The sequence below is a fragment of the Pangasianodon hypophthalmus genome, chromosome 11 (genome assembly GCF_027358585.1).
Source record: "Pangasianodon hypophthalmus isolate fPanHyp1 chromosome 11, fPanHyp1.pri, whole genome shotgun sequence".
Lineage (NCBI taxonomy): Eukaryota > Metazoa > Chordata > Actinopteri > Siluriformes > Pangasiidae > Pangasianodon > Pangasianodon hypophthalmus.
The window spans coordinates 26,248,164-26,274,031 of record NC_069720.1 but is presented as its reverse complement, the minus strand read 5'-3'; the positions used below and the strand labels follow the sequence as shown (position 1 = coordinate 26,274,031).

The window sequence follows — 25,868 nt, the reverse complement described above, 5'->3', positions numbered from 1 at the left end:
GCCATTAAAAGGACCAAGCCATCATTTTGTGTTAGTTTTAGTGGCAACATGATACCTGGAAGCTGTGGCTCTTCACAACATCTCAGCATGCAGCATTGCGGAGGCACCCTTCCATGTTATCTCTTGAGTCAGGATCCCAAAAGAGATCCTGACTGACTAGTACACTACCTTTATGTCACGCACTCTTTGTGAACTGTATGAATTATTAGGGATTAATTCAATTCACACCAGTCTTTACCATCTGCAGACGGACAGCTGCCTGAATGGTTTAATCAAACACAGAACAACATGATTCATAAGTTTGTTCACGACGATGATCGACATTGGGATAGGTGGCTCAAACCTCTGTTGTTTGCAGTACAAGAGGTCCCACAAGCCTTCATGGTGTTTTCCCCATTCGATTTATTGTACGGGAGCAAACCTCATGGCATCTTAGACACTCAGACATTTTTGGGAAAATTGGGAGCAAAAATTAAATTCAGCAAAATTAATATTTTCTTGACCTGACAGCAGAACATCAGGCCCAAGAACGACAATCCCGAATGTTTGACAGGGGTACTTGGCTATGAGAATTTACACCGGGATATGAGGAACTCATTTTACCACACACATCGAGCTCTAAATTACTCCGAAAGTGGCAAGGGCCCTCTCAGGTCACATAGCAAGACAGCAAAGTCAACTATGAGGTCAGGCAAACAGACAGAAGCGATGTACATCAAATATACCACCTCAATCTCCTGAAACTGTGGAGAGAGGAAGATCCTGTCTCTCTGCCGATGGTGGTTCCTGAAAGGAATGAGCTGGGACTGGAGGTAAGTCTAAAAAGTGTGCCCCAATTCACTCCAGGCCCTTGTGGAGACCACCTCTCACCATCCCAGAGAGCACAGGTTGCCAGGTAAAAGTGTTTTGTGTGGGGGCCCGCTGTTGCATTCTCCTGACTTTTCTCTCTCTTTTGTTCTGCAGACTGATGCATCGGACAGGGGGCTGGGGGCCATTTTGTCCCAGGTGGTGGAGGGAGAGAAGCGCCCTGTGGTGTACATCATCCGCAATCATGAAAGAGAACAAGTGTCTAGCCATCAAGTGGCCGGTCCTCACCCTCAGATACTACCTACTGGGCGGTCCTTTCCCTCTGTTCCCTCTAATGATCAAGCGTCAGCTGTGGACGGAGAGGAGGCAGGTTGAACCGGCAGGTAACACGTGATGATTCTCATCTGTGTATTATTACCACCAGTCTCCTTACTTGTGTTTCTTTGTGCTTTCAATGACTGCCGTAACCAGAAAGAGAATGAGTGATCTAGCTGGCAGACCATGCAACACACACACACGCTGAGGAGCATGAACTTGAACTCGAACGGAGAGAAAGCCACGAATTCCTGAAGGGCCCTGTTCAGTTGGTTTGCCCTTTTTTGTTAGTTTTTGAAAGTGGATTGAAAAGCGCGATGTAAATAAACACGAGCCCGTAGCTCACCTCCACCTGCCTCCCGAGTCTTCCTCCGTACCTTACACACCAGGTTTTACAGTAGGGCACAAATGCTACGTTTCTGACCTCTGACTATTAAAAACCAAAGAAACTGCCCTCTCATTTTGGAATTCCTACTCGTAAAATGGAAACATCAAATTCACATGGCTGCTCACAGCATCAACTGTAAACACAACAACTTCTTACCTTTAAATGAGTTATACTATATATACAATTAATTGCTTTAGATCAATCAACATACAAACATATTCAGTTGTTAAATCTATAACACTAACTCTAAAGTTCACCTCTTTGAGGAGGACAGTATACAGTAGAGCGCTCTTAAAAGAGGTAGCTCACAGTGCCATCCAATAAAGCATAAAATATAACTCAACTAAATAGCTTAGCAATAGGCTACTAGCTTGATAATATACTTGATAGCTTGGTAGTAGCCTACTATCACACTGTAAATGTTAAGAATAGACGAGTTGCTACTAGACTTAAGCCAGTCAACTATTTTTTACAGATGTTGTAATACAACAGCAGCCACATCAGAAGAACAGAAGAAACCCTGAAGCCAGAGCATATGCAGTAGACATGGCCGGTCAGACATTTGAGTCCACCCATATTGGTGATGGACACTATACTTGTTCATGTTGGGAGTGCGCACACTGTGAGATATTACCTGAAATGGAACTCAAGATGGCGCGTTGGGTAACTCAAAGTAGTAAGTACAGCTTTATTAAGTCATATGTAAAATGTTAAATTGTAGTATAATTTTTGCAAGTATATTCATTTTACTGTTGTCAAGAAAGGACTGACTGAAAGATGAAAAAATGATTGACTGAGCTACCATTTGCTAGCTAGCTGACATTATCCATCATTTTAATCAAAGTTATATAAGTATAAGTAGCTAATGTAACATAACAACTGTAAATATACTGGTAAACTGCAGTCAACATTTACACTCAACACAACCTTTTTTTGAGGAATTGACATCTACAGTAATTTACCCATCTGAATAGAGAACTGTGTGTCTTTTATGCTTGTTCTGTTGGTGTAGTTTGTTTAAAAAGGAGTGACTGGCTATAGCCAAGCTATTTTCTAGTGTTAGCTATGGTCTCATACAGTCAATAAATTGGTTAAGAAAATTAGCTAGTGTTAGTTGCCTTGGTTTATTCCATGACTTTGTGCACTCACATTGTAATTAGTACACTGAGCTTTCTTTGACCTCAAAATCAGCAACTTACACAAAAAAAATCTGCAAGGAACTCCCCTCTGAGGGTCTGTTAGAAAAGTTTACAGCAGAACAAGACATGGCTTTGCTACAGAACTCTCAAGAGCTTCAGGTGCATATTAGAAAGTGCGAGCGTGTTAATGAGGGCTCAACTGCCTTGTCCAAAACTGTCAATCACCTCATCAACCACGCCTTATTTATTTATTTATTTATCATCAAAAACACATTAATCTTAAAGAAAAATATTGGGGGGAGATCAAGGTCACCTGAACTTGTAAAAACGTCAGAACACTATTCTCAAAAATAATTTGAGGAGATGTAACTTAATTTTTGTAACTTAAAAACATAATTTTGGCCTGTGTTCTATTTTCTTACTTAGGAAGGTGCAGGGTTAAAAATTGTACTGCAGTCAGCCACTAGAGGGCCTCAGAGACATTTTGGCTTAATTTTTTTTTTCTCCACTGTTTGAATCCACCCATATACAGTCATTGGTACATACTGACAGCACTGTTCTTCGCCCTCTATTGTACGTAGTGTCACCAGAATTGCAGAATTGCTTACCAGAATTTTGATTAATATTAATGCATGCCACTGTATGCTGCAATTTAAGGTAATAAATATCATCGCTATCAGGCTATCATCACAGTAGCTAGGTATTATCTTCATAATCTAGACAGCTAGCTCAACATACAACTTGAATGTTGTAAGGATGATGTTACGTTTGATTGACTCAGCAACCACAGCGCAGTACAACAGCGCAGTACAACAGCAAAGTGAAAGTGCTTTACCAATTACTAGCCAATCATAGTGCTGAATACTGAAAAATGATAGCACTATGTACACTAACAACACTAACAACACTAAAGAGACTGTTATTAACTTACTGTGACCTTCTACACTACAGAATGCTATAGTGTAACTTACATATACCATATAAAACAAACTGTGTTTCAATAGAAGCAGTTAAGAGTGAATACGAGCACAGAACAGAATGTCCTTATTAGGAACGGAAACACAGTGGACATCAACACAGTTTTTGTCTCTGGGTGACATACACACACACACACACACACACACACACACACACACAAACACACACACAATTCTTAAGAGTTGTGAATATGTTTAAACTCTAGATTAAGCACTGCATTGAAGGGTGTGTGTGGATGTGTGTGTGTGTGTGTGTGTGTGTGTGTGTGTGTGTGTCTGTGTACAACACTCTCCAACCACTACATACCCTGAGGATAGCCACCTGCCTCTGACTGCAGCTGAGCCCAATACACACATGCGCCTCCAGGGATCAAAGACACAGATAACCATACAGTCAGTCAAAACAAATTGCATACACCCTCTCTCTGTGTCACACACACACACACACACACACACACACAATCAAATGCACACATCAGCAGCCAGTCAGTGAACGCAAGAGAATCAGACTTATTTACATCACAGAGAGAGAGAGAGAGAGAGAGAGAGAGAGAGAGAGAGAGAGACAGAAAGAGAAAGAGAGAGAGACAGAGAAAGAAAATCTTTACCATAAAAGGAGAGATCAACACTCCTCTGTTCACACACATACACACACACACACACAATCTTACTTGCGTGGACCTTCCACTGATATAATTATTTATGCAGACCATTAATGCTATGCTGTTCCTAAGTCTAACCCCAAACTTAACCTCAGTAAACAAAAGGAAACATTTAGGCCCTTTTAGATTTGGAAGGGCCTAAATAGAAAAAAAGTTATACATGCCCACAGGGCATCCCCACATATTCCTATCCTCATAAGGGCATTTCGTCTGTACCAAGATATAAAATGTCCGCAAATACACACACCCACTCACACCCAAATTTATATTTCTTTAAACGTGCTCATAAGTGACCACTGTAAAAAAGTTATCAGCTAAATATTTATGTTAATTACCAGAAATATTCTAATTATGATTATTATGTTAATTACAATGAGCCACAGACGGACTGTGTTAGTTCTGAGCTTTGTCAGGTTTTTAGGTTTAAAAGTTTGTCACAAAATGCAAAATCCCTGTCCAGTCCCTGCAAAATCCCTGCTTTTATATCTATCTATCTATCTATCTATCTATCTATCTATATATGTATGTGTGTGTGTATGTATATATATATATGTATGATATAAGGCTTAAGGCTAAAAACTCCAAAGAAATTAAAAAATACTGTAATTCTCATACAAGATCTTTTCCACAGACTATGCACTGTTTGACTTATATAGCATGCATAACTGCACCATCCGGTGTCACCCAGCAGAGGATGGGTTCCCTTTTGAGTCTGGTTCCCCTCAAAGTTTCTTCCTCATGTTGTCTCAGGGTGTTTTTCCTCGCTGTCACCTCTGGCTTGCTCATTAGGGATCTAAATCCATATTTTGCATCTGGATTTCTGTAAAGCTGCTTTGTGGCAATGTCCGCTGTTAAAAGAGCTATATAAATAAAATTGAACTGAATTGAATACACAGCACACACTCTGATTAATTTCCATAAATGCCTTGCTAGCTCCCTGGAGAGTGTATAGTGCTCTGTCTGCACTATCTCTGTTTAAACATGCATATCAGCTGTTCTGAGATTAGTGAAGTCAGTTTGGCTTCTCTCTGTGTTTTACTGAGCTTCTTTTCTTCTCGCCGATTATAACTTGATGGTGGTCAGTGTGATAACACACAAAATGACTCACAAAAAACATGATCCACATAGGAAAGGCTACAGCTGTAGGCAAAAAACTAAAACAATAATGAACAATACTGTCCTCTCTCCAGTCAGGTTCAAAATTAATGTTGCATCTACAAAAGTCTACAAAATATAAAAATGATAGGGTGGATTTTAGGAGAGAGAAACCCCTGTTTCCGTTAAAGGTGTGAATGTGGAGTTGGTTCAGTATTATAAATATCTGGAGGTTACTCTAAATGAGTCAAAGTTGCACAGCAGTGGAGCTTGTTTATGGACATTTTTTATTTGTTGACTTTTATAATACAGACAGAAAGTACCCTATTTAGTCAAGTCTAGTCTTTATCATGTTGAATAAACAGTTTTTGTTGTATAAACAGAATATAGCCTTTATGCCAACTGTGGACACAAATCCTTGTTACGCCCCTATTAGGCGGCAAAAACAAGAGAAAAAACTGAGTCGTATGAATCCAGTATTTGAGGTGATAATAATTTAAATCCCAGATTTAAATTATACATCCTGATTCTTTTACATCTGTAAGATCACAGGAAAGTGGTGTCCCCACAAAGCATGGGACTAGTGTCCCTATGATGTTATATTTACAAGAATACATGTGTGTGTATGCATGTGTGTGTGCATGTGTGTGTCTGTCTCCTGCAGCTGCTGTGATAAGGATGTTAATTATCCATTAATGTGTGATTAAAAACTGTACATATCCGCCTTTAATCTGGACTTCCATTAATGAGCCATAAAACACACAGGATGTGCTCTGTGTGTGTGTGTATGTGTGTGTATATGTATGTGTGTGTGTGAGAGAGAGAGAGAGAGAGAGAGAGAGAGAGAGAGAATGATGCACACATGTAGCACCTGTGTGGACGTATCTCCAAGTAATTAGCTCCATAATGAAGAATACACATGAACTAAATGTGTATTTATATGTTGTTTGCTGTCTGAATATCCTGATCAATTCACTTCAGTTGGTTTGACATCATAAGTGTGTGTGTGTGTGTGTGTGTGTGTGTGTGTGTGTGCTATTTCTTACTAATACCCAGGAGCTTGAGCTACAATGGCATTAGACTGAAACATTCCTGCTAAACTCTACACACACACACACAAACACACACACACACACACAGTGGGAGAGAGTGAGAGAGAGAGAGACAGAGAGAAACCCTTGGGAAGCTCAGGTTTTCTGTAATTAAATTCACTCTGCTCCCATAGAGCTGCACTGAGGGAACAACAACCAACGTAAAAGAAGATAGTGGAATGATGAAAATACACACACACACACACACACACACACACACAGAGGTTACTCAGAAGAACTGACTTCTTCAATAATAAACATTGGCTAGAGCAGGTTGTGTTTCAGTCCACATACGTCTGACAGAGAAGGCCAAACATTCAAGCAGGGAATCTATTACCTTCAGCAACTATTTTTTGCAACAGTTACAATTATGGATGTCCCTGCTTTTGTCCCTCTCATACAGCTATATATATAGCTCTAACTCTCATACAGATATAAACTGAAACATTTAAGCATTTCATATATTTTTGGGTCCAACTTCATATTAAGTGTGTAATACTTAATACTTCATAATAAATGTGTAGTGACATATAAATCGTACAGGTAACTCTAATGTAGTTGGTGTGTATTTATGCTCTGTTACAACACTACATGTTATATAAATATTCATGTGTATCAGCTTCATTTCTGGCTTTTGTAAGTGCAGGATGTTCTGTCTTAGGTGTAATGGGGAGGGTAATTATACCTGTATGAACTGCTGGTTTTCAAATACGATTTCCTTTCTGATTCGGATTGTACCCACATATTAATTCAATTCTATTCACTTTTATTTATATAGTTCTTTTAACCATGGACATTGCCACAAAGCAGCTTTACAGAAATCCAGATATAGGTTTAGATTTTTCCCTAATGAGAAAGCCAGAGACGACGCTGGCAAGGATAAACTCCCTGAGACCACATGAGGAAGAAACCTTGAGAGGAACCAGACTCAAAAGGGAACCCATCCTCATCTGGGGGACACCAGATAGTGAGATTATGAGTCATTAATCATACACAGCTGTATACTATCAAGAAGTGCTCAGTGTGTTGAAAGGAACTTCAGTGTGTTGAAAGGAACTTCAGTGTGTTGAAAGGATCTTCACTCATTTTTTATTTCATTAGTGTTTTTAGCTTTAAAGATACAGCACCCAAGTGAAGTTGTCCACTGTATAAACTGTTTTCAGTAAAAGCAATCTTCAGGCTGTCCAAGTGAGACCATCCACAGCCATTTTTGGGGTATCTGTGTGGTATTGTCCACTTAATTTATACAGAGGTTACACGTTATATATAATAGGCAGTCAGTTTTGTTGTAGTTGGTATGTAGGTACAGTATACTATGTAGCTTAGTATGTACATGTACAGCAAATTCTGCCTCGACCACATCAGCATTATTGTGAGCCTCTGAAGTGCCATAATAAAAGGCTATTCATTTTTTTTTTTATTTCTATTGATTGATATTTCTAGAGCTAAAAAGAGCTAATATACATGTAAATTATTCAACTGTATGAACTATTAAGTGATGTTTTCCAAATATCAAAAATATATAACACTAAGAAAGAGATTTAAAAAGAACTCACATATGATTATCTCTGAATGTCCTTAGTCTCCCATCTCCCTTGTCTTTGTGTCCCATCAGCTTTTCTTTTTTCAACATGTTTGTAGGTCTCTACACTGTGATACATTTTGGGATTTGGAATTAATCAGTGGATCACACTAAAGGCCCACACCCAGAGGCACAGCTGGGGTTAAAGCAACACATATACAGTGCAGCTGATAATATACTTGTCAAATAACATGTTTTGCACAATAATCACGCTGTAATTATGTTTTATAAAAGGTCAACATCATTACCATTCCTCCATATTTGGAAAAGGCAACATTATTAATATGCCGAGATTGGTTGATGGAAGATCATGCACAGAATGATTAAATAACAAATTCGTGCCATCACCACATCAGAGTGGTGCATGCAGAAAACGGGTGGTCACTACAGGCCGTTTCAATATTCATACAGTTCAGTACAGTATGCATATGTAAAGCATATTATGTAGGATATTATGAATACGTAAAGCATAGTTTGTATGTTAGTGGCCATACATACAGCGTAGTATGTAGTTTAGTATGTCTATATACAGTATGGTATGCAGACTAGTATGTCTATGTACACTTTGGTATGTAGGGTAGTACGTGTATATACAGTCTAGTATGTAGGGTAGTACGTGTATATACAGTCTAGTATGTAGGGTAGTACGTGTATATACAGTCTAGTATGTAGGGTAGTACGTGTATATACAGTCTAGTATGTAGGGTAGTACGTGTATATACAGTCTAGTATGTAGGTTAGTATGTCTATGTCTAAGTTAAAATCCTAGTATGCTCATATGTAAGTATGTTTGAAGATTAAAACATGATCAATGATTAAAGCGTTAAAGTGTTAAAACATTAAACTGTTACTTGGATATTCCAGGAGGTTGCTAGGGTGTTGCTAGGTGGTAGGTGATACAGACTATGATATTAAAGAAAGAAAAGTATGATAGCCTCTGGTGGGTGTGATTTCAGGACCTGTAATAGGCAGTTGAGATGTAATAGGATGCACTTTGACCTTTGGGATGAACTTGGGATGCACAAATCCCCACACTCCAAAATCTAGTGGAAAGCTTTCTCAGAAGAGTGGAGGTTATTGTAATAGCAAAGGGGAAATAAATCTGGAGTGGGATGTTCAACAAGCAGATATGGGTGTGATGGTCAGGTTTACACATACTTTTGGCCAAATAGTGTACCCTTGTTCAACTGTTTTTGAGGGAATATCATTAACCAGGGTTGATAGCTTTCAGCAAATTTTCATGCCCAACTACAACTACATCTCAAACACCAGACAAAAGACTAGCTCAAAATACTTAGGCATTGGAAAAGTGAGACATCTTTTTTCTCAGCCTTTCTCAACATGTGAAATACTTGTTTCTCACTCCTTTCTGATGTATAGACATTACTCTAAAATTCTCCACACTGTCTGCATGTACACATTGCTTTTTCATGAAACTTTATTAGATTTAATTCAGAATATTTGCTATAAAACAAGATCTTGGCAGACAGAGTATTTTTAAACTAGCCCAATCAAGCAGCCCTGTCCTGTCTGATGCTAATTCAGGGAGAAAGAGAGAGAGAGAGAGAGAGAGAGAGAGAGAGACAGCTCTTTGACCACTTGGTGCAATAATAATTCTTTGGAAGCTAAATGGGGTAGTGAGCACACTGCCCCAGGATTGTGTAACATCTAGAAAAGCTAGATCAAAAATCAACAGTAAAGCTTATATCTGTTAAATAGCAACACTTCTTAAATTGTTGGTCACTCAAAAGGGGTAATTAATATTTAAATGGAGTTTAAAATGTATGCAGTTGTGAATGAGTACTTGAAGATTAATATTTGATAACATTTAATATATATGATGGCCCTCTGCTCCATCTGCCCCTATGGACGAGCTGCCACTGCCCTTTTTTACAGACCAAAGAGACCACAGTTTCTCTCTTTAAAAGACCCAGAAGTTGTGATTCATGCTCTTATTACAACACAGTTGGACTACTGTAGTTCTCTGTATGTTGACTTGCCTCACACTGCCTTATCTCGCTTTAGCTTGTGCAAAATGCAGCAGCTAGATTTTTAACAGGAACCAAAAAGAGGGACCATATTTCCCCTGTTTTGGCATCTCTTTCTGGTCTTGCTACAGAGTACATTATTGACTTTCTTCACCCCTACTCTCCTGCCAGAATGCTAAGATCTTGTAATCAACTTCTTCTCTCTGTCCCCCATTGTCATATTAAGACAAAGGGTGATCAAGCCTCTTCTGTGGTTGGGGCCAAACGCTGGAACCATCTCCCTTTTCACATGATGTCTGCTCCATCTTTAGCCATTTTTAAATCTTCTCTTAAAAATTATTTTTATTCTTTGTCTTATGATGCTATTTAATGTGTTGCTATATGATGTTATGTACAGCATTTTGGATCACCTGTTGTCTTTAAACAATAATATAAATAAGTTTTATATTGTAAATATAAAAATATATATATAAATATTTATAAAAAATATATATAAATAAAAATTTGACTTAATTTGACTTGACTGTATTGCCTTCTTGTGCACAAAACTGAGGTTTGCAAACTCACAGGTCAAAGTTCACCTAGATAAAGTTGCCATGTAGCGAAAGTAACGGCTACCAAAAGCACTTTAAATGTCATAAATGCATGCATGTTGACAGCTCTCATGTCAAACTTTCACTCTCTCACTCTATTGTTCTCTCTGATGATTGGCTGCTGGCTCCTGTCAGTTACTTTCCATGCTTGAAGTGCCACACACCTCTGAACCAGCACTGACTGTGAATTACCATTACAGACCTGCCAGGGTCTCACAGCAACTCAGAAATATCATACTATAGAGCAGAGGTATGCAAACTAAAGGAATTGCAGGGGTGACAGGTGAGAAATGAGATGGAAAATACCATAACTAAATATTTAAATGACTATGTCAGGCCTGCTTGTCTTTATGCAAAGTATTTTACTTTTGAGCTCAGAACTTTAACATCGGAGTACACTAGAACTAGTTATCACTCAAAAATACTCCAAAAGAGCAGTCTTCTTTTTTCATCATAAAAATGGCAAATCCACAAGAATGACTGACAGTCCTGCCTCCATCCAGTCAGACGTGCTTAAACAGTTTCTAACAGTTTGCAAGCTCTCAAAAACCTGGGAAGTGGAGAAAAAGTCTGAATACCTCTGGAAGGAACACTCACTCACTTTCAGCAACCACTTTATCCTTGTCAGGCTCACAGATCTGGAGACTATCCCAGTAACACTGAGTGTGAGGCAGGAATATGTATCGGATGGGACGCCCGTCCATGCACGCATGCATTCACACACTCATTCACAGTTAGGGGCAAATTGTAGCCAATCAACATACTGGCATGTTTTAGGGAGGTGTGAAGAAAACCCATGCGAATATGAGGAGAACATGAACAGAACTCCACACACACTAACCCTCACTTGAAAAGTTATTGTTGTGAGGCAAATGAGTGTGAGCTCCAGTGGCAAAAATGAAAAAAGTCTTGACATGTCTTGGCTAAATGATAACACTGTGGCTAGGAAATCCATTGTGTAAGATTACTCAACAAACTAACACGGTAATTTTTAAAAATGGGAGGCTGAGCATTTTTAATGACAAATTGCACCCAGGTTCCAAAACAGCTCTGAGGCTAAACAGCACTAGCTGTCAAGCCCTGTTAGCTAATTTAGCATTTGTGGGTGAGGTATTTCTTAATTATTTTCTGTAATGAAGCTGAATGTTGGTCCAAGAGGTTCATTATGATTCTCCCAGGTGTGTTACCGTTCAGTGGGAACTCCTCTGAGGCTCACTTAAGGCTTTATTACTGTTCCCTCTGTGTGTTTGTGTCCTGTGTGTTAGTTAGTTAGTTGGGGGTAGTGTCCCTAAATGACAGCTGTTAAGTAAACGCTATAAGAATATCTCTTCTCTGTTATTTTCGCAATCAACGCAATCAAGAAAACAAAGGCTTGGTAAGTCAGGTGATGCACACTGAATGACTGTCCAAGGTCTGTTTATATAGGGTGTGAGTGTAATTGGAAACAGGTGTGTGTGATTAAACTTCAGGAGATTATGAAAGTGACTGTTGAGTGTTGTGCTGGGGATTGAAGTTTGTAGTGGCCATGTTTGTATGCCGTGGTGCGTTCTGGGAAGTTGAGTTAGGATTAGACCTGAGGATTAGACCTGACAGTAGGCATTCAGATTGGTTGTTTTGTTTTGTTTTTTTTTTTTCATTAATTATAAACCCTACACCACTATGCTCCCAGAAACACTGGAAAAACACTGGACTAGAAATAGTAGCAGTTTCAACATGGTGTGTGAATTCTGGCTCTGACACTTCCACACCCTCAGCTGCATCACTCCGTCATAATTGGTCTAAAATAGAGGTGTGCGCGGGACTGTTTTTTAATCCTGCTTGCCTGATTATTATTTTTGTTTGTACCTGCCCACAATATTTTCTAATGAATTTAGTTGTTTTGTAGTAAATTTAGTAGCCTAATTTAAACTACCACTACCCTGACCAGGCAGGTACTAAGGGTGATCGAAAGAGTTACTTAGTCTTTCGACAATACAAGTAAAAAGTTCTCAGATCAGGTTCTCAAGTTTTGCAACATAATTACCTCCAATTAGTATATGTATTTGTACGCTTTCAGAACACATTATCTTTTCACATCACATTGTCACATTATCTAGATAATGCATTTGTATTAAGTTGCATTCTAATAATAAAAGTTACTATAACTTGGATGGGGGCAGCAAAGATTCTTTGTAAGGATGACATCATGGAACACACTCACCACAATACATCCAGTTGTTGATTAGTGTAGCTACAGCTAGCTAAAGCAACTAATAAATTCAACAGAAGTCTCGCAAGAAAAAGGGAATTTGTAATGTAGAAACATAACACAGTTCTTATAACAGAAACAGCCCTGATATCAGGTGAGAAGTCTTGGTTTCCTCCAAGGTCTCTTCCTCTATCATAAAGGGTTTCCCGTGTGTCTGCTGTTGCCTTGTCTTGCTCACTAGGCATAAAGTCACTGATGTCAGCTATGAGACTGTTATTCTAAGTCATAAAACACACAAAAACGTACAATTCTCCAAAATGATATTTGTGTGTACGCTTTGTGCTCATGTTTGCATGTCCATACATGTGTGGGGTGTGGCTGTGTGTGTGTTTGTGCGTTTTTGTTTGCAACCCTGTTTACATGTGTGTGTATGAAATATGAATATGTGACTACTACATAAGCATTTGAATATGTGAATATGTAAATATATGCAAAATATGAATATGCAATTTCTCACTGCATGTGTTTCTTTTTGTTTTCTGTGTGTGCGCGTGTGTGTGTGTGCGTGTGTGTGTGTGGACTCATCGTGGGGGCTGGGCTGTTTTGTACGTTCACACACATTTATCACACCCTCTGCTCTGGAACCTTCTGAGAGGTCGACTACAGCTTCCAAGTGATGTTACAGTAAAGATGGTTCTATCAGCCAATCAGAGCACGAGCCTCAGAGTGGGCCAATCAGATCACTGGTGGTGGGAACAGGACTGATGAGGGAGTGAAACAGCAGTGACAGCTCAGCACACTCACACACATTCGCACTCTTCGACAACCCTCGTAACAGTGGATCAGAGATTAGATCTCTCACCAAGTCACTGTGGAGAATGTGTTTCACAATTTCATTTCTGAATCTTTAATAATTTAAAGAAGGGGGGAGGGGGAACCAGCAAGATTCCACATGTTTTTGTATCATCAGTTGCTACTTACTTAGCATTAATTTAAAATCTTTTAGTGTTTAAAGTTCTTAAAGGCTTTGCCATTCTTCATCCATGAAGGAATGACCAACTGTGCTCCGGATGGAGGTTTCATTTACATTTTGTTGTTATTAAAGCCATGTTGATCTGTGAAGCACCAGCCTACTTTTCTTGGAGGGTAGAGGAGTGTGATAATCACCTCTGTGTGTGTGGATGTGTGTGTGTGTGTGTGTGTGTGTGTGTGTGTGTGTGTGTGTGGATGTGTGGGTGTGATGGGCCGATGGCAGCAGTAATCTGCCTTTGCTGTCATCTACAGGAGTTTTTCCCTATACATCATGGACAGAGACAGAAAAAAAGGGGGAAATGAGAGAGAGAAGCAGAGACCAGGGTGGGGGAGGAGTGTTGAAAATGCAAAGTCAGTGGAAAAAAGGGTGGAGAAATGGGAAATGGGAAGGACAATTAGCAGTGATTTTGTCAGCCTCCCTAAGGCAGGTGTATATTATTAATTCATACCTCTGTGAAAGCACTATTTAAGCACACTATGAGCTTTACTGTTGCTTTACTGTTTGGGTTGCTGTTGTCACACAGATGTGTCATAGCACACATGTCACACATAGGCTACATCAATTACATCAAACCATTTGGAAGAAAATAGATATTATTTTGATACTGTAAAATTTGTAAATATCAAATGCTGCAGTTGAACACAAAAATGGAATACTGTTTCATTACACACGTTTTATAGGAAGTAGCTCAATCTGCTTTTCCTTTTTGCCTTTCACAGGAACTTCTTTTAATCAAGGTTAAACAAATGGCCTGTCAGCTGTATCAATGCTTTAATGCTCTCCACACCCTTTATGTGTTCTGGCATGAGAGTCTTCATAATTAAAACTCTTCATTATGGAACTTGCATTTAGTCTCTATATTTTTGTTGTCTGTATATTTGATCATTTCCACCATTTTACACCATTTTGCTTTTAAACCACAAATTGCTCCTCATAAAGAATGGACCGAATAGCTCATCAGGCAAGCACATTTTGCGTGATGAGCTATAGTCTTAAACTGAACCTTGATTTCAGGCACACTATGAGTCATGTTTTGTGAGAACTAGAGCCACTGAGACAACAATAGAGAGGAAACAGTAAGAGACACAGCTCTTATCTGACCAGACAGGAGCTGTTGCTGTTGGCTTCGGGGGTAAACACACTATCATTATCTTCATTACACACACACACTCACACACCTCCACTCGCACTCAGTCAAAGAATGACAAAAAACTCCTGACAGCTGATAAATTAACACCATTAAAATTAGACTGAATTTAAATTCGACATGTCAAACATCCCAGATACCACCATCTGTGCTCCTTTAGGACAGAGGCTTTCTAGGTAGGACAGGTAAAGTCTGTCTTGTTTGGAAAGCAACATAAGGACATAATTACAGCTGTCAGACTCTGCCATGCAAGACCTTGAGTTATTTTGGCTGTATGTTAGGGGCCATTGTCTTGAAACGTCCGTCTTCTCCCCGGATTCATTTTTTTTTTGCTGATGAGATTAAATTCTCCTCTAATATCTCCTGGAACATCGTTCCATTCATGTTTCCTTTGATGGCATGTAAGTACCATTTACAGAGAATCAGCCCCATATCATGATGCTCCCACCCCCATGCTTCACTGTGGGTATGGTGTTCTAGGGATCATACGCATAACCCTTTCTTCTTCAAACATAACGAGCTGAATTATTGCCAGAATTCTAGTTTTTTACATTTGAGATCTTTAGGAACTCCTTCATCTTCACAATGTTAAGAGAGTTGTGCTCAAGGTTGTTCTGGCTACACCAGGAGGCTAACTGTAGCTCCTGGTAGTACTTTGACTCTTCACTGTCGGAGATGAGACCAATCACAGTAATGTCATCTGCAAATTCGATCAACTTCACAGATGCATCACTGGAAACGCAGTCATTTGTTTAAAGCGAATATAAAAGTGGTGAGAGGATACAACCTTGTAGTGCTCCAGTGCTGAGTGACCAGAGTTCAGAAATGTTCTGAAGATTGTGATCCACATGTAGATGGAACCAGGTACATGCAAAGAGATGAGTTTCTCTTGCAGGAGTTCAGGTACAATGGTTTTGATGGCCGAACAGAAATCTACAAAGAGGATCCTGGCATATGTGTTTGGAGAGTCTAGGTGCTTTAATACGAAGTTAAGCCCGATATTAACTGCATTATCCACAGATCTGTTGCTTTTGTAGGGAAGCTGCAGTGGATTCAGAAGATCCTGAGTACTGGATTTGAGAAATCCAATCACCAGTCTTTCAAAGGTCTTCATGATAACAGAGGTGAGGGCTACTGGTCTGTAATTATTAAGGGCAGTTATCTTTGGGGTTTTTGGAACTGGGACAGATGTCTTGAAGTATGCCAGAAGAGTATTCCGCTCCAATGACCAGTTGTATATGTCCGTAAAGATGGGGGATGGCTGATCAGCACAGTATTTGATATATGCTATTGACATATATCATATATCATTTACTTCTCGGTTACACCTGCCCTCACCTTATTAACAGCTCCACACCAGTGCTCATATGATTCCTGGTAATTTTGCATGCCAAAATGTTTCAGTGTTCCATCATGCTGAATCACTCCATCATCATCAGTGTTTGAACAAGTCACTCTCAGATTTGGCTCTAAGCACCCTACTGTAGTCATTCTGAAATGTGGGAGTGTGGCCAACAACTAGACCTGATGCTCCTTACAAAGGGTTTGAAATAATGGCAACACACAAAACCGCAACATCACCCTCAAAATATGCCTTTGGCTTATGTAGCATAGGCCCCTGATCTGTTTCTCTCAGTCCAACTCACATAATGTAATATTGTAGATTATATAGCTATTACATAATATATGTAGATAATGAAAATAATGTAGTATTACATAATGTAACATGATACTTAATAGCTACATTATATAAATGTCTTTTGTAACAATACTGTGTGTTTTTGATCACAGTATATTATATTACTGAACATAAGCACAGGCTTTAGGATCTGGAAACGCTGCCCCTTGGCGCCTCAATAAATAATTGAATAGGGGAAAAGGCTGAGGCTGAGGCTCATCGATCAAGGCCATTATCCTATCCCGTTATGTTACTCAAGGGCAGTGACAAGTTGCAGATGGGTGGAGTCAGAGCTGTCAATCGAAATCTCAAAGTCAATCTTCGGATTTATGTTAGCAAAGAATGAGGGCATCTTTGCTGAGAAATATCATCTAATAATGAACACGCAGGCTGTGTTCTCTAAGCATCAAGGTTGTGGCAGTGCTGTAATTTTAACCATTAAAAGCACCCCCAAGAGAGAAAAGACAACAAAAATAAAACAGGAAGTAGGAAGTCCAGAAATGTGATACATGCACATAATACTTTCTCTCTCTCTCTCTTGCACACACACACACACACACACACACACAGATACAAAGAGTAAACCTTTGCAGATGAAATACAACTCAAAGTTCAATTAATCACCCAAGGTTTTAATCTGGATTTTCAGAAACCAGAAGCACATGGCAAATCATTATAGTTAACATCCAAAAACATATGTTTTTCCCAACTTGGCCATGCCTGATGCGAATAGAGATTTAGGATAAGACCTGAAATTTACAAAGAAAAGATCTGGTATGTCTCAGCCTACCATGAGCTGTATACTCCCTAGTGTGCTGCATGCCATCATTCTTCCTGAATACATCTGCACAGACAGTAACCCGAGCTCAGGATCGAACCAGTGACCCTGGAGCTGTGAGACAGCAACGCTACCCACTGTTAGCTTTCATTTCGTGTTAATGTGATCTGTTTTTGATCTGAGGTGAATTGAATTTAGATGAAATGGATTTAGGGATTTAATGCACAATCGCTCAGGATGTGTACAGCGAACATGTGTCACTGTTCCAGATTTGACCATCTGACACACTGATCTTAATTTAAATACCACATAATATTGTACATCCATCTATTTATCTGTCTATCCATGTAGCTATTCACCCATCCATCTGTCTATCATCATGCATGTATGTATTTATTCATCATACATACATCCAGACAGCCAGCCATCTATCCTTTCGTCTGTTTGGGCCACCTGTCCCCCGATAAACAGAGAGAGAGAGAGAGAGAGAGAGAGAGTGTGTGTGTGTGTGTGTGTGTGTGTGTGTGTGTGTGTGTGTGCGAGACAGATGGTGTTTGGGGCCTCTGAGAATTACAGACCTGGTGGTTTTACTCTCTGACCCCGCCCACCTGCCCCCGCTTCACATACACATACGTTTATCTTACTATCCTTGTGAAGAACTTAAATTGACATAAATATTAACCCACCTAACTAACATTACATTACAGATAAATCTAACCCTAACCTTTATCTCAGCAACCAAAAAGAAACCTATATTTTAAAAAAGCAGTTTTTCTTGTGGGGACCAGCCAAATATCAGATATTTCTATCCTTGTGGGGACATTTGAGAGAGAAGGAAACAGCTGATAATGTAGTACCTGAATATTTGCTGGACAGCTAAAGAGAAAAGGCAGGTCACTGCATAACCTCACAACTGAACCTCCAGAAGATCCTCCACAGAAACAACCGCCAATTTTACAGCCCCGGCCCAGCTGCCTCTGACACACACAGCAGCACCTCCTTCAGGGGGCTTACAGTGCACTTCCCCAGTGTGGACACACTACTCACAGCAAAAATGCACATTTTTAAAAAGTACACAAGCATAACTCTTGCTCCAGAATAAAGATATCTAGTAACAGTTATCCCACTGATACTGCTGAGCTTATCAAACAAATTTCAAAGGATAATCATATAAATATCAAGGAGAAGAAGCTAAGCTGCATTTAATGGCCACTGAATGACTGAAAAAACACTGAAGATCAATACAGACAAAATACACACATCCACCAGCACAGGAAACATACGCTAATTAACCTTCTGGAGTGATTTAAAGGCCAATAAAGAGTTTTGAACACAGATGCTGAGGGTGTAAAGTGCTGAAATTCAATAGGGACTGATGACCTTATTGACCTTAACCATATGGAAGTGTACAGAGAAACACGGACCTCAGACAATACACTTTACTGCTCATATTTTATTGGCTACTACACACACTTCTGTGGTTCTTTTTATTTATGTAAAATATTACAGTTGTTTAAACACTTTTTATAGGCTATAATCTGAATCAAGTCTGAGTCCACTACCATTTTTTTTTTTTTGAAGTTGCTGTATATTATCATCCCTAGTGCTCTCAACCAACAAGACCACACTGTACGAGATATTACGAAATATTTCAATAATATAGATCCGTATTTGCAGTGGGCAATGGCAAAATGTCACAAAATGTATTAGACACTTAGGATAGCTAACTAAAATAAAAGAATATACAAAACCAGATTTCTGTGTTGTCTCCATATACTGTACATCGGCATTTACAATGTTGAAACACATGCACATAAAGCTCTGATTTCATGGCATTTTAAGATTTTGTGGCAGAAAGAATGATCGTGAAAAATCATTATCAAGAACTCAGAAACAGCAAAACAAATCAAACATAAAACTGAGTCCTGGTTGATCAGCACAAGAGTTTCAGCACACATAAAGAAAGAGCTCACAAACATCCTCTTTCCTGTGGGTATAGCTCAAGAAACGAGCTTGACACTTTGAACATCAATTAAAGTGCAGAACAATCCTGTGAAATTATTATTTATTAATATTACCCTACCACTCTGCCCCTGGAAACACCAGGGAAAAACTAATGAAAAACCCCGGGGGTAGAAATGCTAACACTATCAGCATGTCATAAATAAATGCTGTAAATGCATCGTGTAACCTGGTCTTTGCTTGTTGAGCGTCATAGATGGTCTAATGTAGGTCTGAATGAGATATTAAAAGTACATATACTGCAAAGTGTTCCTAAAATATCTACAAAATTGAATTAAGGAATGTACAAAGAAAAACAGCTCTCAGACAGTCTGAACCACATTTATTCAATGAACATTATGCGACTAATGTATTGTCTGCTCTTTATTGATCTTCCACTCCTCCCTGTCAGTGAGGGGAATGAACAGCAGGGCCTCTCTCACATCCTCACAGGATTCACTTCCATGCCTCACTGTACAGTGATTAAAAACATTCAAATACAGACCGTAGGAGTGGAAAGAGTCTAATTATCCAACACACAGAGAATCTAAAGCTGTCTCAGTTATCTGATTCACTTAATTATAATAATGCATTTCCTGTAGAGGAACTGTAGCTGAATAAAACTCCATAATATATTAACATCATAATATAACCCTTGCTTATATTCTATTTTGCTCATTTCATCTAGTTAAGCAATGTCCAAAACACTAGAGTTCTACTGTCCTAATTAGAATTAATGCTACTGAGCAAAGCACAGTCAACTATGCTGTGGTATAAATGAGGAATAAAATATGATGGGCATGCTCACTCAGTCACTCACTCACTCACTCATTCACTCAATCACTCACTCAGTCACTCACTCACTCATTCACTCATTCATTCACTCACTCACTCAATCACTCGCTGGCTCGCTCACTCACTCACTCACTCACTCGCTCGCTCAAGCACTCATTCAATCACTCGCTGGCTCGCTCACTCATTCACTCACTCACTCACTCACTCACTCATTCACTCACTCACTCACTCACTCGCTCAAGCACTCATTCAATCACTCGCTGGCTCGCTCACTCATTCACTCATTCACTCAGTCACTCACTCACTCATTCACTCAATCACTCACTCAGTCAGTCACTCATTCACTCACTCACTCACTCGCTCATTCATTCACTCAATCACTCACTCAATCACTCGCTGGCTCACTCGCTCAAGCACTCATTCAATCACTCGCTCACTCACTCATTCACTCAGTCACTCACTCAATCACTCACTCGCTCACTCACTCAATCACTCACTCGCTCACTCACTCACTCACTCACTCATTCACTCAATCACTCACTCAATCACTCGCTGGCTCGCTCACTCATTCACTCATTCACTCACTCACTCAGTCACTCACTCAATCACTCACTCGCTCAAGCACTCATTCAATCACTCGCTCACTCACTCACTCACTCACTCACTGGCTCACTCACTCACTCACTCACTCGCTCACTCAATCACTCACTCACTTGCTCGCTCACTCAATCACTCACTCACTCACTCACACACTCACTCACTCATTGACTCACTCACTCATTGACTCACTCCTTCACTCACTCCTTCACTCACTCATTCACTCACTCATTCACTCACTCACTTACACACTGACTGACTGACTCACTCACTCACTCACTCATTCACCCACTCATTCATTCACCCACTCATTCATTCACTCATTCACTCAATCAGTCACTCATTCATTCTCTCACTCATTCACTCACTCACTCATTTACTCACTCAATCACTTTCAGACACTGCTTTATCCTGGTCAGAGTTGCAGTGGGTCCGGAGCCTATCCCTGGTCACTGGCCATGAGGCAGGAATACACCCTGGATGAAATGCCAGTCCTTCACAGGGCAAAATGCACACACACACACACACACATTCACACCTAGGGGCAATTTATCTTAGCCAATCCACCTATCCAGCCAATCTACCAATACCTTCTGACCAATCAGATTTAAGAATTTACCAGTGCTGTGATATAAGGCATTGTTGACTAAGTTATACAGTATAGCAAGTACTATGAAAAAGCAGGAAGGATTGAAAAAGCATTTGCATAGTTCAACATGATGAGAGGAAACACAGCTATAAACCTTTTGGCATATTAGATGTATAGGGGTTGTCTGGATTACACAAAGACTCATCATAGTTCCAATCTCAGCTCCCTATGCTGCTCCCATGTATTTGCATCAAATTTAAGCCCCTGGGCATGTGTCAGTAATCAGTTACACAATTAATCAGTTGTTTGATAATCAGTCATGCCTGTAGCTCTGCTCTCGCTGCAGTAGCTGCCATGTCAGCCCATTAAACTCACACACAGGAACTGCAGGAAGTCTCATGAAAGTTACAGGTTGGGCAAATGAAGTGTGTACAATGTCTCCTTTTTACATCTAAGGAGGTCAACAAGCCAAGACATGTTTCGTGTCAAGTTTGCTTCTTTGGTTTTTCACTGGAGCTACACGGCTAATGTAGCTACACAGTAAAGAAAGCTTATAGCCTCCACTTTAGCATTATGCAAACTGCATGCCTAAATCATAATTTATTGTACCTTGTAGTGCTGTAACAAAACAATTTTCCTCAGGGATCAATAAAGTACTCTATCTATCTATCTATCTATCTATCTCTCTCTAATGCAGAAGCCAGGATGTCATTAATGTAAATCCTCTTACCTTCTTCTGCTCCTCTGGTCCGTGTATCACCTGTTTCCTCCGATGCCGCTGAGCTGGAGGCGTCTTTGCTCCCGAATCCGACATCTTCTGACAAATTCTTCAGTTATAAAAATCCAACTGCGACCCTTCTGCAGAACTCTTCAATATGGTATTTCGTCCATCAGAGCCACTCGGTTCGACTCATCACCATTGCCATGCCAATGTGCAGTGTCATTCGCTCATGTGAACTGTTCACCTAGGGCTAAAGTTCAGCTCAGCCTCTCTGTCATCTACTGGTCCAGCCATCCAAACTTCGTCCTCATGCATTTTTCCGTAATTGTTTGAAATCCTCAAACTTGTTAATCCATGTACGCTTTAGGACGACATGTTCCTGTATTAATGCGCCTCAGCAGCTTCTTGGGAGTCCCAACAGAACAAGAGACAAGAGAGACTGTGATAAATTGAGAGATAAGAAAAATAAGTAAAGGTATCATGCATGCATGTGTGTCTGTGTGTGTGTGTTAATCAGTTCTACAATATTCACAACATTGTTGTAAAGGAACATTTCAATATATCAGGACTATCTCTAGATATCTGCTGGGTGGAGGATGCCTAGTTAGGGCAGAAACAGTCGGATGTCAGCATAAGGACAGCCATCTCATCATCATTTTGGAAAAATCTGTCAGTCCCATAATTCTGTTTACCACACAAGAGAGATGTATAAGTCAGTGGCCATGTCGGTTCTTTCTGTCGGCTAAGAAGCCTAACCGTTTGGCTCCATGGTGCACGATGGAACATGTTAGTGCTTAAAGTGTCCATTACTTCACACGTCATTTGATTAGAAAGTACAGTCCATCATCTGCATATTTATTGTATTACTTTCAGTTTGTCTTTCTCAGCATCCACACACTGCACAGTTATGAACACTCAGCCATCATCGAGAATAGTGTGTAAATTATGTGGCAGGGCTAAATGTTTTATCACTGTAGTAATATAACCACAGTATAACTATATTTAAACCATGACAAAATGTTAGATATGAAAGTGTAATATCTAAACACAATGTGATTAAATAAGATAGATAATATGTGAATGAAGCCTCAAAGTGCTGCACAGGTTCAAGGCTAACACAGCAGTCTGCGTTCACTTAGAGACCAATATGGAGGTCTGAATGAGGGTTTTAAATTACAGTACACACATAAACACACACTTCTATGACTGTGAGATATTTCCATTCACTCGTATTACTCTACCTACAGTACATATTACTTGGAGAAAGGGATTTTTGTGAGGCTCCTTATTGTCATGTAGTGTGCTACCATCTTTATGAGATCACTGTCACTACTGACATTCCTTTTTAGGTAGTTTTCAGGACACACACACACACTCACCCACACATACACACACACACACAAACACACACACACAGTATCATAGGCTAAAACACCATAAAAATGTTTATGTTTCTGATTTGGCAGTATCATTAATAACATTACTGACATTTAGTTTTTGTCAGTTTTAGGGACACACACACACACACACACACACACACTCACACACACTCCATATTGTCATGTAGTGTACTATCACCATTATGAGACCAAATGACCCTCAGAACCAGCTAAAGACCTGCACATAACACACACACACAGCAGTAAATCAACCTAGGTTCAGACAAAAACCTCATTAAAACGCATTAAAAAAAAGACAAAAAAAAAATATCACAACCAATAACAGCCATATTCCTAAACGGCACGCGGGAGGACTCACTTTTAGGCACGCGCGCACACGGATCGTTAAACTTACACCGATCTGGGCGTGATACACACTCGATTGTGTTGACACGCGCTTTGTCGAGAGTTAAAACATCCCCAATCCGCAAAAAATCAGGCATCAGTGAAGCAGACTGAATCTCACCCCTGTGTCCGGGTCCCGCGCGCGCCCTGCAGCTCATCACGCAGCGCTTTAGTTTCAATTCTGTGAGAAGATGTACTGCTTCAGCACCAGCATCACTCTCTCTCTCTCTCTCTCTCTCTCTCTCTCCCCCCCTTCCCTCCCTCTCTCTCTCTCTCTCTCTCTCTCTCTCTCTATCTCTCTCCCCCCCTTCCCTCCCTCTCTCTCTCTCTCTCTCTCTCTCTCTCTCTCTCTTTCTGGGGGAGGAGGAGGAGAAACCCCGCTATACCAACCCCGAGGACCCAGTGATGCTGCATTACGTCTCTGCACACACTGCGTTGCCTCGGTCCAGCTCTGTTTCCATGGCAACTGGCAAGCAGAACGCGCGTGTCGCCATCTAGAGAGCAAAGCAGCGGCAGGATGATTTCTCCTCACCTTTAAGCAGTACATACAAAGCAAACGACCATGTGGCATGCTGCTATCACTAAGAGAAAGATAAGAAGAGAAAAATAGATGGAGAGAAAGAGACACAGAGATTTATAAAGCACATTAAAACCCAGCTTGCGGTGATTAGGTGCTGTGCATCAGTGAAAAAGGAACAAGAAATAAAATAGTATTAAAAATAACAAATAATTTTAATAATTAAAATAATGCATAAAACAGCCAGAAAACAAATAGCAACACAAAAAAAATTACAACAAATGCGTCAGACTATAATCTATACCACCTTTAAGATGGAGGTATACAGTATAGCTGGTAAAGCTGTTCCATAGACGGCAAACGCCCTGTTACTCTGTTATACACTACATGGCCAAAAGTATGTGGAAACCTGGCCATCACACCCAAATGTGGCTCTTCCCCAAAACATTGCCACAAAGTCTGAAGCACACAATTGTATAGAAAGTCTTTGTGTCCTGTAGCATTACAGTCTCCCTTCACTAGAACTCAAACCTGTTCCAGCATGACAATGCCCCTGTACACAAAGCGAGCTCCATGAAGACATGGTGTGTGAAGGTTGGAGTGGAAGAACTCGAGTTTCCTGCACAGAGCCCTGAATTTACTCAACACCACTGAACACCTTTGGGATGAACTGGAACACAGACTGAACCCCAGACCTCCTCGACATCCCAACATCAGCGCCTGACCTCACTAATGCTCTTGTAGCTGAATGAACACAAATCCCCACAGCCACGCTCCAACATCTAGTGGAAAGCTTCCCAGAAGAGTGGAGCTTATTATAACAGCAAACACAGGGGGGAATAAACCTGGAATGAGACGTTCATCAAGCAGATATGGGTGTGATGGTCAGGTGTCCACATACAGTACAGTCCATATACTGTACTTCTCTGAGCAAAGATACTCACACAGGGTGACGTCTTCACACTTGCACTTAAGGTGAGCAGGTGGCAGAGTCGCATAAACCACAACAAAATGAACAGAAAAAGAGACAGCGAGAAAATCTTCGAAGCCTGTGGTCCCCTGATCCACACTGGCACTTCCCATTGTTTTATTTGCACAATTTACTGTAACTAAAGTTGAGTAAAATTTACTTAAAGAAAACGAAAACTGCCAGTTAAATTTACTTATATTTTTTTATGAGAATAATCCTTGGTGCCATGTAAACCCTACTTAAAATATACTTAATTAAATTTACTAAGACTTGTGTGAAAATTGCTTTTACATTTTTCTTGAGTAAATTCCACTTCAATATGTTTTTCAATGTGTATTCATATTAATTGTGGGTAATTACAGGCTGCAAACAGCTGTGAAGTAATTTCACACGTTCACAGATCTATTATAGGCTACATAATGATATAAATAGG

At 39.9% G+C, this 25,868-nt stretch overlaps 1 protein-coding gene across 4 annotated transcripts in view; it reads right to left on the bottom strand.

Moving 5' to 3' along the window:
• Positions 1 to 24,184, bottom strand: part of nav2a (neuron navigator 2a) — a 122,874-nt gene extending 98,690 nt beyond the window's left edge. For 2 of the 4 annotated variants that reach the window (XM_053238004.1, XM_053238008.1), the window contains exons 1-2: positions 23,959 to 24,109; positions 22,174 to 22,603 (exon numbers count right to left, since the gene is read on the bottom strand). In XM_053238004.1, the coding sequence (XP_053093979.1) occupies positions 22,174 to 22,257 (84 nt within the window). In that variant the 5' untranslated portion in view covers positions 22,258 to 22,603; positions 23,959 to 24,109. Of the gene's footprint in view, positions 1 to 22,173; positions 22,604 to 23,958 lie in introns of all 4 variants that reach the window. The other 2 variants (XM_053238005.1, XM_053238006.1) reach the window with 2 other exon arrangements.
• Positions 24,185 to 25,868: the final 1,684 nt, after the last annotated feature.